At 45.5% G+C, this 13,600-nt stretch overlaps 1 protein-coding gene across 1 annotated transcript in view; it reads left to right on the forward strand.

Annotated features, from left to right (window-relative positions):
• LOC146209923 (dnaJ homolog subfamily C member 2) overlaps positions 1–13,600 on the forward strand; it is a 122,319-nt gene that overhangs the window by 6,079 nt on the left and 102,640 nt on the right. The window contains exons 3-4 of the mRNA XM_084605074.1: positions 1,583–1,658; positions 11,555–11,653. Coding sequence (XP_084461200.1) covers positions 1,583–1,658; positions 11,555–11,653 — 175 coding nt within the window. The remainder of the gene's footprint in view (positions 1–1,582; positions 1,659–11,554; positions 11,654–13,600) is intronic.

Raw genomic sequence — 13,600 nt, forward strand, 5'->3', positions numbered from 1 at the left:
CATCTTCGTGCTCGTCGCTGCGATAGAATCCGAGAAGAAACGTGACTTTCGGTGTCGAAAGTACCGATCAAACCACGCGTTCAAGGGAAGTCACCGGCAAAGTGAAACGGCGTGCAGTGGAGACGTCCGCGGAAGCTAGGCCTAACCTCGGCGGAGGCGACACTTTTGACAGCTCGAAGCCGGCTGGGCACTGAAGTTTCAGTGACAGCTTAGACGATTTCGTCAGTGCATTGGATAAGAAGATAAGGATCTTCGAGCGTTGAGGAGACCTAGTACGGCGAGTGCCTTTATCGGCGAGATCGGTGCCGCGAACGCACTGGCGAGCGAGCAGCATGTCGGGAGCGCGGACGCTGCTGACTTTCCGTTCGCGAGTTGGCCAAGAAGTGAAAAGGACTCTCGTCGTTTCTAGAGCTGCGTTGCAGCAGTGTAGCGTGTGCCACGTCCGTTGTGTCGTAGTCGTGCGCGGTGTGCATCTCCGGTGGACGACGCCCTTCAGCCAGCCCGAGGGAGATTTTTGCCGTGAACGTCAATGCAGGGGTTGCGGCGCTCGTTATTGGTGCTGGATACAATCAACTTTCCCGATTTTGTGTGGTTCTTGGTTTGCCGAAACAAGTGCACCATAAGGAGTTTAATGCCATAACAAAAAATGTGCACCTTGTGGTTACAAAGCAGTGGCTGACAGAAGCAAGGCCTCAGCATCACTAAATAGCCAAGAAAGCACGCCTTGAGAATGCTGCTCACAATATCACTGTGGGAGCAACATATGATGCTGGTGAATTCTAAAACTGTGCACTGTATCATAATACCCTGGCCTGCATTGTGTGCAATTTTCATGCAGATAGTGCTGCTACAACAGCAATAAACAGCTTTTGCATCTTTAAATCGCATTTTTCTCGAATTCGTATTTTGGGCCGAATATGAGTTTTGTGCACAATATTTTATGTCGTTATTTTAGTTCAATCAACACCAAATTTGGCATGCATAATCTTTAGGATGTGTAGAATGCAAGTATCTAGGTTTAAATGCAATCAGCAGTATTTTTGGGCATGCAAATTTAAAAAATTATCTGGTGCTAGCCACTAAAAACAAGGCACCAGATATAAAATTGTCTCAAAACATTGCATGCCAAGGGAATGTTGCTATGTTGCTTATTTGCACTCAGTGGAGTGTTGGGGACAAGAAGAACTAGTTGGCTCTGCCCTACCATGCTTGCTGCTGTGTACAGCAGCTGCACAAACATGCATTGTTTTTCACTTATGCATGGCATTTAGAATATGAAAACATTAAGCTATTTTAAAACTAAAAGCATATTTAGAGAGAGGAGATCAATCTCTATAAGTGGTGCAATTTTCATTCACCTAGCATCAATATTAAGAAAAAAATGTTTTCGAGTAGCATCTCCCCTTAATGCTGACATCTCCATTCACTGTGTCAAAATGATCATTGAGATGGCTTATGCAAGCTTTGCATGCACACTGCAGCCTTGCTAGGAAGGAAACCTGCGAGTGACCATTCTTATAGATAGAGTGTGAACCTAGGCACTGGTGTGAGTTGTGCTTCTCGTTCGTATTGCCACGTGCAGTCCCAGGACCACTACCGGGTGCTAGGCCTGCAGACCAAGCGGCATGCTGCATCTGACCACGATATCAAGAAGGCCTGTAAGCAGTGCGGTCACATTTTTTTCTCATTTAGTGTGCAGCAAACATCCAGTAAGAAAAGCAACATGTCGTAATTTATTATTTGCCCCACCGCAGTGGTTAAGTGGTTAGTGGGCTCAACTAACGAGCCAGGGTATTTGAGTCTGCTGCTGGCCGCGGCAGCCACATTTTTATGGAGGCGAAACATAAGGCACTCATATTGGGTACGTCTACTGCGTCACCTGAAAGTAGCGGGAGGGCCCCACTTCTTGCTACTGCACGGGGACAGCTGCATGCTAAGCGCCGTGCTAGCCATGTTTTGATAAAGGGGTCAGGCGGTCAGAGTTTAAAGACTTCGCTTCATACAATTTGTGAACATGAGCATGTCCAGCATACGTGCCAGACTCGCACATAGCTGAACCCTTTTCAGCTCAGTGTCACGGATTCCACATGCGCCATTTGGATGCAATGTACTCATTCCTACATAGAGCATGGATAAGGAAGTTTGGCATCAACCTGTTCTCAGCAGCCAATGCTATTGAATAAAAAATAAAAATAATCACCTCACTGGGAGCAGGCTCTTTGACGAAAGATGAAGACTGAAATGGAAGGTGCGACTTCCAGCTAGCATTTAATTATTCCTTGTCTCTCATTTCCTGGTAAATGTTGGGCGGCAAACGGGAGGCTTTTGTTGTATGAAAACTTTCTGATATGCCGGGATCTGTGACGTAGCTTGAGACCCTAGATTTTGTAGTTTCGAATGCTATTTACAACAGCTACCTGGATATTCCTCATGCTGGGCAACATAAATGCTCCCCTATTGTACAGCTCTGCCTCAAAGTGCGTCAGATATGTACAGTGGACTCCCTTTAATCAAAACTCGACGGGGACAAGGAAATCTGTTTCGTTTATTGGCAGTTTTGTTTAAGAGTCGTGACCCTTAAATGCTTGTTAAAAAGCGCCATTTCCTCCACATTGAAGACGCAGCTCGGCTTGTAATTTGCAAGGACGTCTTGAAGTTTCTGCTGCTGCCAGTCAGAGCAAACATCATTATCTACCATGGCACTTTCACCTGCTATTGTGCGAAAAACAAGGCCGTGGCGCTTTTTGAAACGGCTTAACCAGCCATCGCTGAATTTAAAGTCTTCAATTTTGATCTGTAGTAAATTATCTAGAAATATCACAGAGTGCAGCTAACCAAGAATGAAGGTGCTAGATTGATTTGAACTTGTGTTACAGTACATCAAACTTTTCTATGGAAAAGCTCGATTTGACACCCGTTATAAATAATTATGTTTTGTAAATGTTGCCTCATCATAATTACATATATTTCAGTCTTACTGTACTCTTCAAGAAAGTATTTTTGCAGCAATGAAAAAATGATACCAATAGCACAAATAGGTAAAGAGATATCGCTCCTCCAAAAGTGCAGCACCCTCAAAAATGCTGTTTCGAGAAAACAATGAAAAACATGTCAGAACATGTAGATTTAAATTATGGCTAGGTTTGACATATCAATATGATTAGAAATGGTTGGAAAGTAAATTAAAGTAAAAGTTAATGTTTTATACCAATTTGAGCCTAAGTTACACCATAAAAGAAAAAAAAATAGACTCAAAGGAAATCTTTTCAGTAAATTTTCCAGTATGGTTACTACATTTACCTTGGTGTCAAAAGACACATGAGGTTAGGTTTAAAGAAAATAACTAGCAAGAGCAGAGGCAGAAATATTGATCTGGTGACTGTCCAAAATTCAATTTTGAGAAATCAGCGAAAAACGTTTTGGGCATATATGTTTGAATTACCAAGGCTAACAGTAACTCGATAAAATTAGTCATGACTGGTTTCTGGTGTGGATGCACCGTTTCCCATCGAGATAATTGTCCCTGCAACTGAAAAGCAAATTTATTTCGAGAAAGTTTGCGATTCCGCACGCCGCGCGAATGACGCCGTTTCGCGATCGACGCTGCCGCCGCGCCACTAACTTTTCTGAGTGCTCGATCTGTCGCGTCCATGAAAACTGCTTAGGTATCACTTTTTCAACTGCATCGTCATGATTGCGATGCTCGAAAGCAGCAGGAATCGCCTCGAGGAAATCGTTTGCTCTCCTATCTGTCGCGCCGAGCACCACCGGCTACGCCCTTATTCGCAACTTTCACGGGCTATAGGCGGCGCCACTGGAAATCCAATATGGCTGCCCTTAAGGTGATCCGGCTGTCACGCTTCAAGTGCGTTATGCTGGGACGCTGGGCTACGTTTCCTGAAGCTGCATTAAAATATTCGCGCGAGTGTTCTGTGGTGCGAACGTATGCACGGCGTTGTCAGTCAGCGTATGCAAGCCCTTTGTGAGCATGCGTTGCAGGGGTGCGATACAAAGGACCCCTCGAGTGTGGCGGGTCAGGTATGTGAAACATCCTACTGCTGACTGTGTTGTGCGCAAGTACAACAGGTTCCCAGGCGACTCTAATCGCGCCACGAAGTGCTACAGAGAAACGTTCGACAATAAACATGCATATAGATAAAACTTTCCACTTTTATCCAGGGATCACGGGCACTCGCGAACTGCAGCATTTCAAGAAGTCGTGCTGTGCATTCACGCGCGTAGCACAGGCATGCCGAGCAGCCAACCCCGAATTTTATGTGGCCAAAGTTTTTCTTTGACTTCAAAATATACGCCGTCGCATCGAAGTACCTACTACCCTGTTTGGGCACAAGAAAACATCACTACAAGGTAATAATGATGGTCTACTGTGATGACCTTAACCAACCTGTTTTACTTTTCTTTCTTTTTTTTTTTTTTTTTGCTGCACCTCTGATAGGCAGTGATTTTGACTTTCGCAAGTGATGACCCAGTGCTGACACAGACAATTTTTCGGGAACAGTTACTTGAAAAGCAAGACAGCTAGAGCGCCGGCTTTGAGAACAGTCTCAATGTGGAGTGCGAGTGTATGTTCCGTAACGTTCAATACATACTCCTAATCTAGCGTTCATATGGCAGGTGCTGATTGCAAACACTGCATTCACTCAACCGGGTAGGAAACAAACATTCTTAATTTCTCAAACGTGTGGGCCATGAATTGGTCGGCATCAAAAATGATATCAGGCAGGTATGGCTCGCAACTTACGCCAGTCTAACTTCTCACATCAAAAATGCGCACCGAAAACCGTCATAGCTTTAGTCGCAGTTTTTTTTTTTTTTTTTTTTTTTGCGAAACTTGGTTCTGCTCAGAATTTATAGCGGCAATGAAAAACGAGGCCCATGCATAACCCCAGAAATGAGATAGCTACGCCGCTCATACTGTCACTAAGGGGGTGTTTCTTTGTCGACCAGGATTTATCACAAAGCTTTTCACGATAAAGTAACCGACTTGATCTTACCGAAATCTTAATTAACTTAATTATCCTCTCCTTCCGGGGCATTATAATCTGGAGGTAACATGTGAAAGTTTATCCCGCCTTTGACCATGCAGTCAGAAATATCGGTGTATGGAAGATTCGACTGCTTTTATGTTTTCCCCTCATACTACGCGTGCCCCACATACCAAAATAGAAGTTATATTATTAATCTATTGTCATGGCTGCGAGCCAAAGTCAACTCGAAAAGCAGTTACACACTACAGGAGCTGCAGTACCGAGCTCCACGTAAAGAATTTTTGCGGGAGACGCAGCAGCAAGCTGGAGGAGCACGAGCCGTTTTCCGAGTATCCTCTTAAGGGCGGTACCGGAAGCGGCCGCGTGGCGGCGGCACTGTACGTGAAAGTTGCGAATCGGCCCATCGCGGAGCGTCGGCGCTTCGTCGCTGATAGCTGATAACAGGATGCGGCGTTGCAGCGTCACCGGCGCGCCTGTTATCTCTACCTTTCTTCGATTTCTTGGCCAGAATGAAGCTCGAACCTAAATTTTCCTCGTTTTACGCCGCGGTCGTGACGACGGAACGTCGCTAAGCCAGCAGGCTTACGCGACCTTTTCAAAATGGCGCCAGGCCGCAAGCAGTCGACGTGGGCAGCCAACCAAAAGTGGTCATTTGTGTCACATGCTTTCGGAGCCCAATAGCAGCGTGTGTTTCGCGCTAATTTGTCCCTTTGTTTTCCGCTTCAGGTGTTTGCTCACGAATGCCGATTGTGACGTTGAAATAGCCTGAATCACGATCTTTCGAATGACCAAAATGATGCCTGTGGAGCTCGTATTTCTCAATCTGCGCTCGATCAAAACTCAGCGTGATTTCACCTCAATTTAAAGGGCCAAATGTTCAGATTCACATTTTTGGAATGCTGTAACGTGTGAATTAGACGGCATGTTTCAACCAAAATTTGCAGATCGTTGCGGAAACATCTCAGGACTGCAAAAATGAAGAAATAAAAAATCCGATTTTTAGTCCGATTTTCGGCCGCAAAGAGCCGTGTTCCCCTTAAAGACAACGCATTATGGGGACGCTTTCTAGCAATTCGGACTTCTAGGCACCGTAAGATATGTCCGAAATAACCGAATGTCCGAATTATCAAGAGAACAAAAAAAAAAAAAAATGGGCACGATTTTATCTCAACATACCTTTATTACTTAAATCACTGATGCTTGTCTGCTTTCCCGCAGAAATCCGCGCGGATACTATTTTCCTCAGTCCTTCTAGGTGCTCAGCAGCATGCATGCCATCTGCAGTGCCCCAATAAAATTCCTCTAACACAACGAGGGCCTCTGCTGCTTCCTGCACAGTGCGAGGGGGCCGAGGCTGCTCCTCTCATAGCCCCTCTTCCTCCTCCGAATCTTCGCCGTGCAGTACGTCCCGGACAATTTCTTCCTCAGTTAGAGAGCCGGCTGTAGCAACGCCGTCATCAATGCTGATGTAATCGGCGAGTGTCACTGCATCCGGCAGCACACCTCCGAAATCCGGGCAGTCATCTGCATTGTCGTCTGGCGACACTTCTGCCATTGTGTTGAAAACAGTTAGCGATGACGTGCGCAGGCGTGTTCTTCCAAACGTAGGCAAGAATGTTGACCGCGCTCAGAAGATCCACGTCGTACTGCTTACCGACTTCATTGCACAGTAGCATGCGTTCCAGCACGCACCTGCGGTATTTAGTCTTCACATACTGAATTATACCTTGGTCCATCGGTTGGAGGGCGATGTAGTGTTGGGCAGCAAAAAGCAACTTCAATGTTGTCCAGTCCGGTGGCACTGTTATGTGCACTACAGTTGTGAAGGACAATTAACACCTTGCGGTTCTTCGCGGAAAACTGTCGGTCTAACTTTTGTATCCAGCCGCAGAAAATTTCCGATGTCATCCAGGCCTTTTTACTAGCCCGGTACTCCACCGGAAGAGCAGGCAAGTTCTTAAAGCACCGTGGCTTTTGTGCCTTTCCAATGACGACAAGTGGCAAGCGCTCTGTCCCTGTCATGTTTGCGGCTAAAAGAACGGTGACTCGTTCTTTACTCCTTTTTCCTCTGATGCAGGGATCTCCGTTCATTGCCACAGTCTTGTCGGGCAATGCCTTAAAGAAAAGTGCTGTTTCATCAGCAATAAAAATGTCATTTGAATCATATGCTGCAATATGTTCCAGCACCTGAGCGTTCTTCCAGTTGTTGGCAACATCTTCGTTGTCGGCACCTCTTTCGCCGCACACAGTCTTGAAAACGAGACCATGTCTGTCTCTAAAGCGCGCACACCACCCTTCTGATGCTTTGAATCCATCGATATGCATCATCAGTGCAAACCTCGGCCTGCGCCATGATGAGGGGTCCGCTCAATGGGAGGTCTGCATCACGCAAGTTGACCACCCACCGAAGCAAGGCTTCTTTCAACTACGGATGAGCTGCTGTTCGCAGACGCTTTCTTGATGCTTGGAACTTCTCGCTTTCGAACACCTGAAGAATCTGTTCTTCATTTTTTACATATGTGCTTAAAGTACTCCTTTTAATGTCATATTTTTTCATTGCTTCTTGTCGGGAGAGCCCGTTCTTAAGGGCCCGCAAAATTTCCACTTTGGTAGCCAAGTCCTTGGCCTCGTAGCTCTTCGGCCGTTTCGCCGGTGTTGCCATCGGGGGCGAGTGCGGTGATACCAGCGCACAACAGAGAAGCAATGAGCCGCACTAAAGCGAGCAGTCTTCAATACAACAGCGTAGCGCACCGACAGCAGCAAAACGACAAAATGGCACCGCCAGTAACGTCGACTCGTGAAAAAACAAGAAAAAGCACCCATCCAGCCACAAGTCAAGCCAAGTTAATTAATTGATGTCCATGGCGATGCTGCTTTTGGGTATCACTATTGCGCCGCGTTAGTCTTATTTTCGTTTTCGAGCCTCGGTAGCTGCCCGAAGTTGTCCGAATTATCCATTGTGTGGTCAAATCCGTCCGAATTAACGAGAGTTTCGTCCCATAGACTCCTATACATAATTCTGGGGACCAGGCGCGAAGGTCGAATTATCCGATTTTCCAAATTAACGGGAGTCGAATTAACGAGCTCTTACTGTACCCCCATCGCGGTCGGTCGCACCTGTTCATTTTTCCTTTCCTCCGTGGCACTCACAAAGCGCAGATATGGACGTGCTTCTTTTTTTATTTGCTTCTCGTGTTACTGTGCGCATTTCATTGTACCCTCCCAGCTCGCAAACAATTGTGCCCTCCGTACGCGTCCCCCTTGACCTTTCATGTGCAGCATTCCACACTTCGCAGCATTGTGCACGGCGGGATCGCGGGGCCATGACGTTGCTGAGGGTAGTTGTGACGTCGCACCCGCCGGCTCACAGTCAGGAGTGCGCTGCTTCTGACCCGGCAGCCGCTCAAAAAACGTCAAAAATACAGCCATCCGCTCAAAACTAACCCGAATTATGTCTCTGCACTAGTAGTGTAATCGTGCCTTAAGAATACAATTGTGGTGCTTTCTCAATATTTTTTAAATATTTGTTCAGTATACATTTAAAGGACCCCCACTAGTTAAAATTATCCACTGCCTGCACATTAAAATCCCCCGTACATAGCCTGAGTCGCCTTGGGACGTTAAAGCCTACAGACCAAACAAGAATTTGTTATTTATGTCTGGGACACTCACTGTTCTCAAAGAAGAATATTTTTCTTTAAAACGAATATAAATTTCAGCATAGTGAAGTTAGTTATTGAACTCACTTTCATGCGAGCCCACTCCACAGTGAACGTTAATAAATCTTCTGTGTTCATCTTTTGGAAAATGTGCTGAATAATTGGTAAGAAAGTTTGGTTTTTGTTTTGCTATTTTGAATGTGCGTCGCGACTCTACCTTGTGCAGACCGCCACGTGTGAAAATGATTGTCACTTTTCAATCATTTCCTGTAAATATTTCCGTTTGTTATGTGTTTCAGTAGACTCGATAATTCAAGCTGATAATTCGTACTTTCGGTTAATTCAAACAAAAATCAAATTTTTGGTTGGTTCGTCATGTTTTCAATGTATTTCAACGCCGCTTAATTCAAACACCGCAATTCGGTTAATTCATACTTTTTACTTGTCCATACCGGAAAATTATCGGCTATCGTTTCCGCCACTGGCGAAAAATCTGAGTTCTTATAACACTACAGCAGTGGAAAATGTGAAAATAAGTGCTTTATCACTTCAAAAAGAAAAGAAAGCGAAGAAGAGCCTAACAAACAAACATTCGAAACGAAACAAAAGCCTCTCGAAGGGCGCTGCTCAACTTTTTTGGCTTGCTAGCCAGTTCAATGGAGAAAATTCGAAATTAAAACAACACTTAACTCTCAAAACTTGTGGAAAAGATGACTGTCCACCTGCGCTTGTCAAAATTCTCAGAACTGCAGGAAAAAAAAAGAAAAAGGATGCGAAAGTGACGCGAGTAGCGTCGGCCGACTGCGAATCACATGATCGCTCGTGCTTTTCTTTCCCTGGTCGGTTGCCTGCGTCGGTAGCACCATGTCTCCGCGATGGAAATATCGGACGCTCTCTGTGAAAGGAAACTTGGCACCCACAGAAGAAGTTGAGACTGGAACGAAGAAGACTGTTGTGACATTGAAGTATGAGATAATGAAAAGTATGCTGACAACGATTGTGACAGCGAAAAACAAGCTGCGAAACAACGCAAGTCGTTTCGCTTGTGACAGAAAAAGGCTTAGGGAGGCGGCGCATCTGGAGCTTGAGAAGGCGGTTCTCCTTTGGCTTAAGCGCACTCGGAGCTCCAATCTACCAGTAAGTGGACCGATGTTGCGAGAGAAGGCCAAAGAACTGTCTGTGCACTTTGGGATTGACGATTTCAAGTGTAGTGATGGATGGATGTCGCGATTCAAGGAGGGACATGGCCTCGCTTTCAAATCTAAGTGGAGAAGCGGCAGCGGTGAATGAGGCGGTTACTACCGACTGGCAGCAGATGCGTCTTCAGAGCCTACTGCTTGAATACTCCCCGGCTGATATTATAATGCTGATGAAATGGGACTATTCTTCAAGTGCCTGCCTCAGCAAACATTGTGTTGCAAAGGGGAACATTGTACTGGCGATAAGCTGAGCAAGGAGCGACTCACAGTCATGGTTTGTGCCAATATGGATGGTGGTCGCAAGCTCGAACTTTTCGTTGTGGGCAAATCAAAGCATCCAAGGTGCTTTAAAGGCGTCCGAACTCTACCCGTTTTGAATGCAGCAAATTCACGTGCGTGGATGACGCAATCTTTGTTTGGAGAGTGGCTGAAACTTGACGTGGTGTTCAGGCACGATAAAAGAAAAGTGCTGATGATTGTTGACAACTGTCCCGCTCACGGTGATGTGGAAGGCCTAGAGGCAATTCGTCTTGAATTCCGCCCTCCAAACACAACTGCTGTTCTCCAGCTCCTGGATCAGGGGGGGGAATCAAATGTCTGAAGACAAACTACAGGAAGCTACTCCTTAAGAAGATGCTAATATGCATGGACAATTCCATGTCGTACAGCGGAACATTTTTATCGTCGGTGGGAAGGCCAGCTGACGCATGGAGTACAGTAACGCCAGCAACGATACAGAACTGCTTCCAGCATGCCTTCCGCACACCAGGCCACAGCAGTGATACTTTGCTTGACTGCGCTCAAAATGAAAATGAAGACTGCCTCCAAATGGAGAGCGATGATGCAGTGCTAGTGCTTTCTGCCCTCCAAGTACAGCTGACCTCAGTGAATTTGCAGCTGCTGACGATAACCTCTGCGTGTGCAGGGAAGACACTCTGGACGACTTGGTAGGTGAGGTGCTGCCAGCACAGTACAGCAGCAAAAGTGTAGAGGAGGAATCAGAGGAGCAATCCTCTGTGATCGCAGCACAAGAAGCCTTCAACTACCTTGCCGGGGTGCGGAAATTTCTGACTGCAGCAGAAAATTCTGAAAAAGAAATGGCTGCTCTTACTGTAATAGAGAACTTTGTTCTGAATGCACATGTAAAAGAAAAGCAATCAACAATTCATGATTTCTTCAAATGGTCTAGTCAGCCATAAATTTCCAATAAACTTGTTCTGGATCCTTCACCTCTGCTGTTTATATTGTGTAATAAAAGAGTAGAAGTGCTTAAAATGTGATTTAAGTGGATTATATTAATTATAATATACACCTAATTACACTTATTATACACTTAATTATAATGTGCACTGTAATCTTGCTTAGAGTCATATATGCTAGAATTTCCGATAATTCAAACAAAATTCTGGGGTCTCTTCGAGTTTGAATAAATGAGAGTCTACTGTATTAGGTATAGTCGGTATTGTGCTTATACTAGTTAAGCTGAATGCAATACGTCTTCGCTGCTGATGGATAGCTGGGGCTCAGTAGGACGGCAGTGACGCAGCTTTTTCTCCGGCCGCCTTTTTCGGCCTTGTAAAGCTGCGAAATAAAGTTGCTTTGTTTGATTTTTTGAGTAGTTTCAGCTTTTTGTGCATGCAACTTGTCCAATTGTGAAAGTGGTCTGACTGGATGCTGAATGCTGCAGATCGCCGCAAGGTGCTGCTGCATCACCCGGACAAACGGAAGACGGCAGGCGAGCAGGTCAGAGATCTGGACCATGACTACTTCTCATGCATCACCAGGGGTAAGTAGAATAGCGCTCTAGGCACTTCGATCTTCCGTTATTGCTTTTCAGCACCCATAAGTGAAAAACTTGACATAATTGTGCCGATTTTTGCAGGCCAGGCCGGCACAGTGAAAGCTCAGTAATTCAAGTTTCAATTTTCGAATAATTTTAGCTTGGTCCATTCATGCACCATAAAGCCTGTACATAAAATAGCCATGCAGTTCGAATGCAAATTGGTCTGCCACTGGTAGTTCAAAGTCTGCTCTGCTGCACTATGCACACAGCCATCAGAGCAAGTCACTGATGTCAGCTGCTCGGACTTTGCAGAGATGTGGAGGGGGCAAAGTTGGCTCAAAAGGCCAGAGAAAGGGGACTATTCTTTTCTTCAGTAGTGGCACTTAACTATGGAACTGGCTTAGCCAACACTTCCTATCTCCAACACCAATAGCCAAAATGCTTCCGCCACCTTTTATTTTATGTGTTGATTCCAAAGGTAAGGTTTTTCTTTTTAACAATTTCTGTTTAAAGGAAAGAGTGCCTGCTGCAAGACATGAATATTCCTGCTACAATGTCGGAATTTTCTGCTACGATTTGCATTTTCTCCTTTCATAAAATGTGCTTCAAGAAGAGGCCTGTTGTCACTTTCACCACTGCAAGTGTAATATCAAATCAATCCTTAACGTGCACTCGTATTATGTATCCTAGCTTCAGAGTTTGAGGCGTGTCGCTCTTACAGAGCAAGAGCACTTCCAACATGGTAGCACTTTGAAATAAGACACCTTGCTTAGGAGGGAATTTGTTAGTACAGTCAAGCCCACTTATAACAATATTGAAGTGTCATGGAAATATCATTCTTATTATGACCGATAAGTGTTATACAGTCGACAACCAATTTTTTGGACACCAAATTTTTCGGACCTGTTTGATTATTCAGACTTTTTCCTGGCCCCAGGGCATACCTTATAAAGTCAATGTATTACGCTGCTCAAAATTTCGGACACTCTAAGGAGGGTTATCCGATTTTTCGGACATTCCAAGAGTCAGCCGGGCCAACTGCCACACATTTTGAGTGGTGTTGCCGCCACTTTGTTTGTTTACTTTTTCCTTCGATAGCCTCGAAACTGGTGCCGGCCTTGCGTGCCGCTCCTCAGTTAAACTGACGCTGGATTGAGGCTGTATTATTTGCCTAGCAGCATCCGTTCCGGGACAACATTGCTTGCCGCCAGAGTGTTTTTTTTTTTCTTTCTTTTAGCGTGATCGCTTCGACTGCCTGTTTCTCTGTGTGTTTGCCGTGCGTTTCACTGCGTTGTTGAGCGTAGCGAGTAGGCCTAGCCGTGGTCGTGCTGTTGCGAGAACTATGTTCTGTCGCTACTGTGGCTTGCATTTAATTAAATCGGCTTTAGTTCTTTAAAAAGCTGTTTCCAGATTTTATAAGTTTTTTGTATTTGTTTTTCTTTTTGTGCAACGTGGCAGCGAGAAGGCACTCAACGGAGTCTGTGTTTTGATCCACTGGTTGGTGGTGGTGGTGTGCCTCGACAGTGGTAAAACCTACTCTGTCGATTTGCTTGAAGCACTTAGTACACTTGCCGAAGTGTGGAACTCTGTAGCACCCACAACACTACGCAATTGCTTTCGCCACGCGGAATTTGTGCTGAATGACGAGTCAGCTGCCTTGGATGAGGAGAGCGTCGTCGAGCAGCTGTCGGGCAGTGAGAAGCTCATTCATGACCTTCGCACTGCTGGTATCGAAATTCCATCAGCCATCTCGTTTTCAGAGTTCACAGATGCGAACCACGAGTGGAACTGTGCGCTGGGCTCACAGATGCAGAAATTATTCGCCAAGTGCTTGTGGATCCTGAGAGTGACTATGACTCACCTTCAGAAGCGCAGCCGACGCAAGCTGAGCTGATGCAAGCGAAGTTCAGGCGAACTTGTTAGCACGGAAGCGGAGCGTGGTGCAGAAAA

Source organism: Amblyomma maculatum, chromosome 1, assembly GCF_055883805.1.
Source record: "Amblyomma maculatum isolate TAMU_Amacu chromosome 1, ASM5588380v1, whole genome shotgun sequence".
NCBI classification, from domain to species: domain Eukaryota; kingdom Metazoa; phylum Arthropoda; class Arachnida; order Ixodida; family Ixodidae; genus Amblyomma; species Amblyomma maculatum.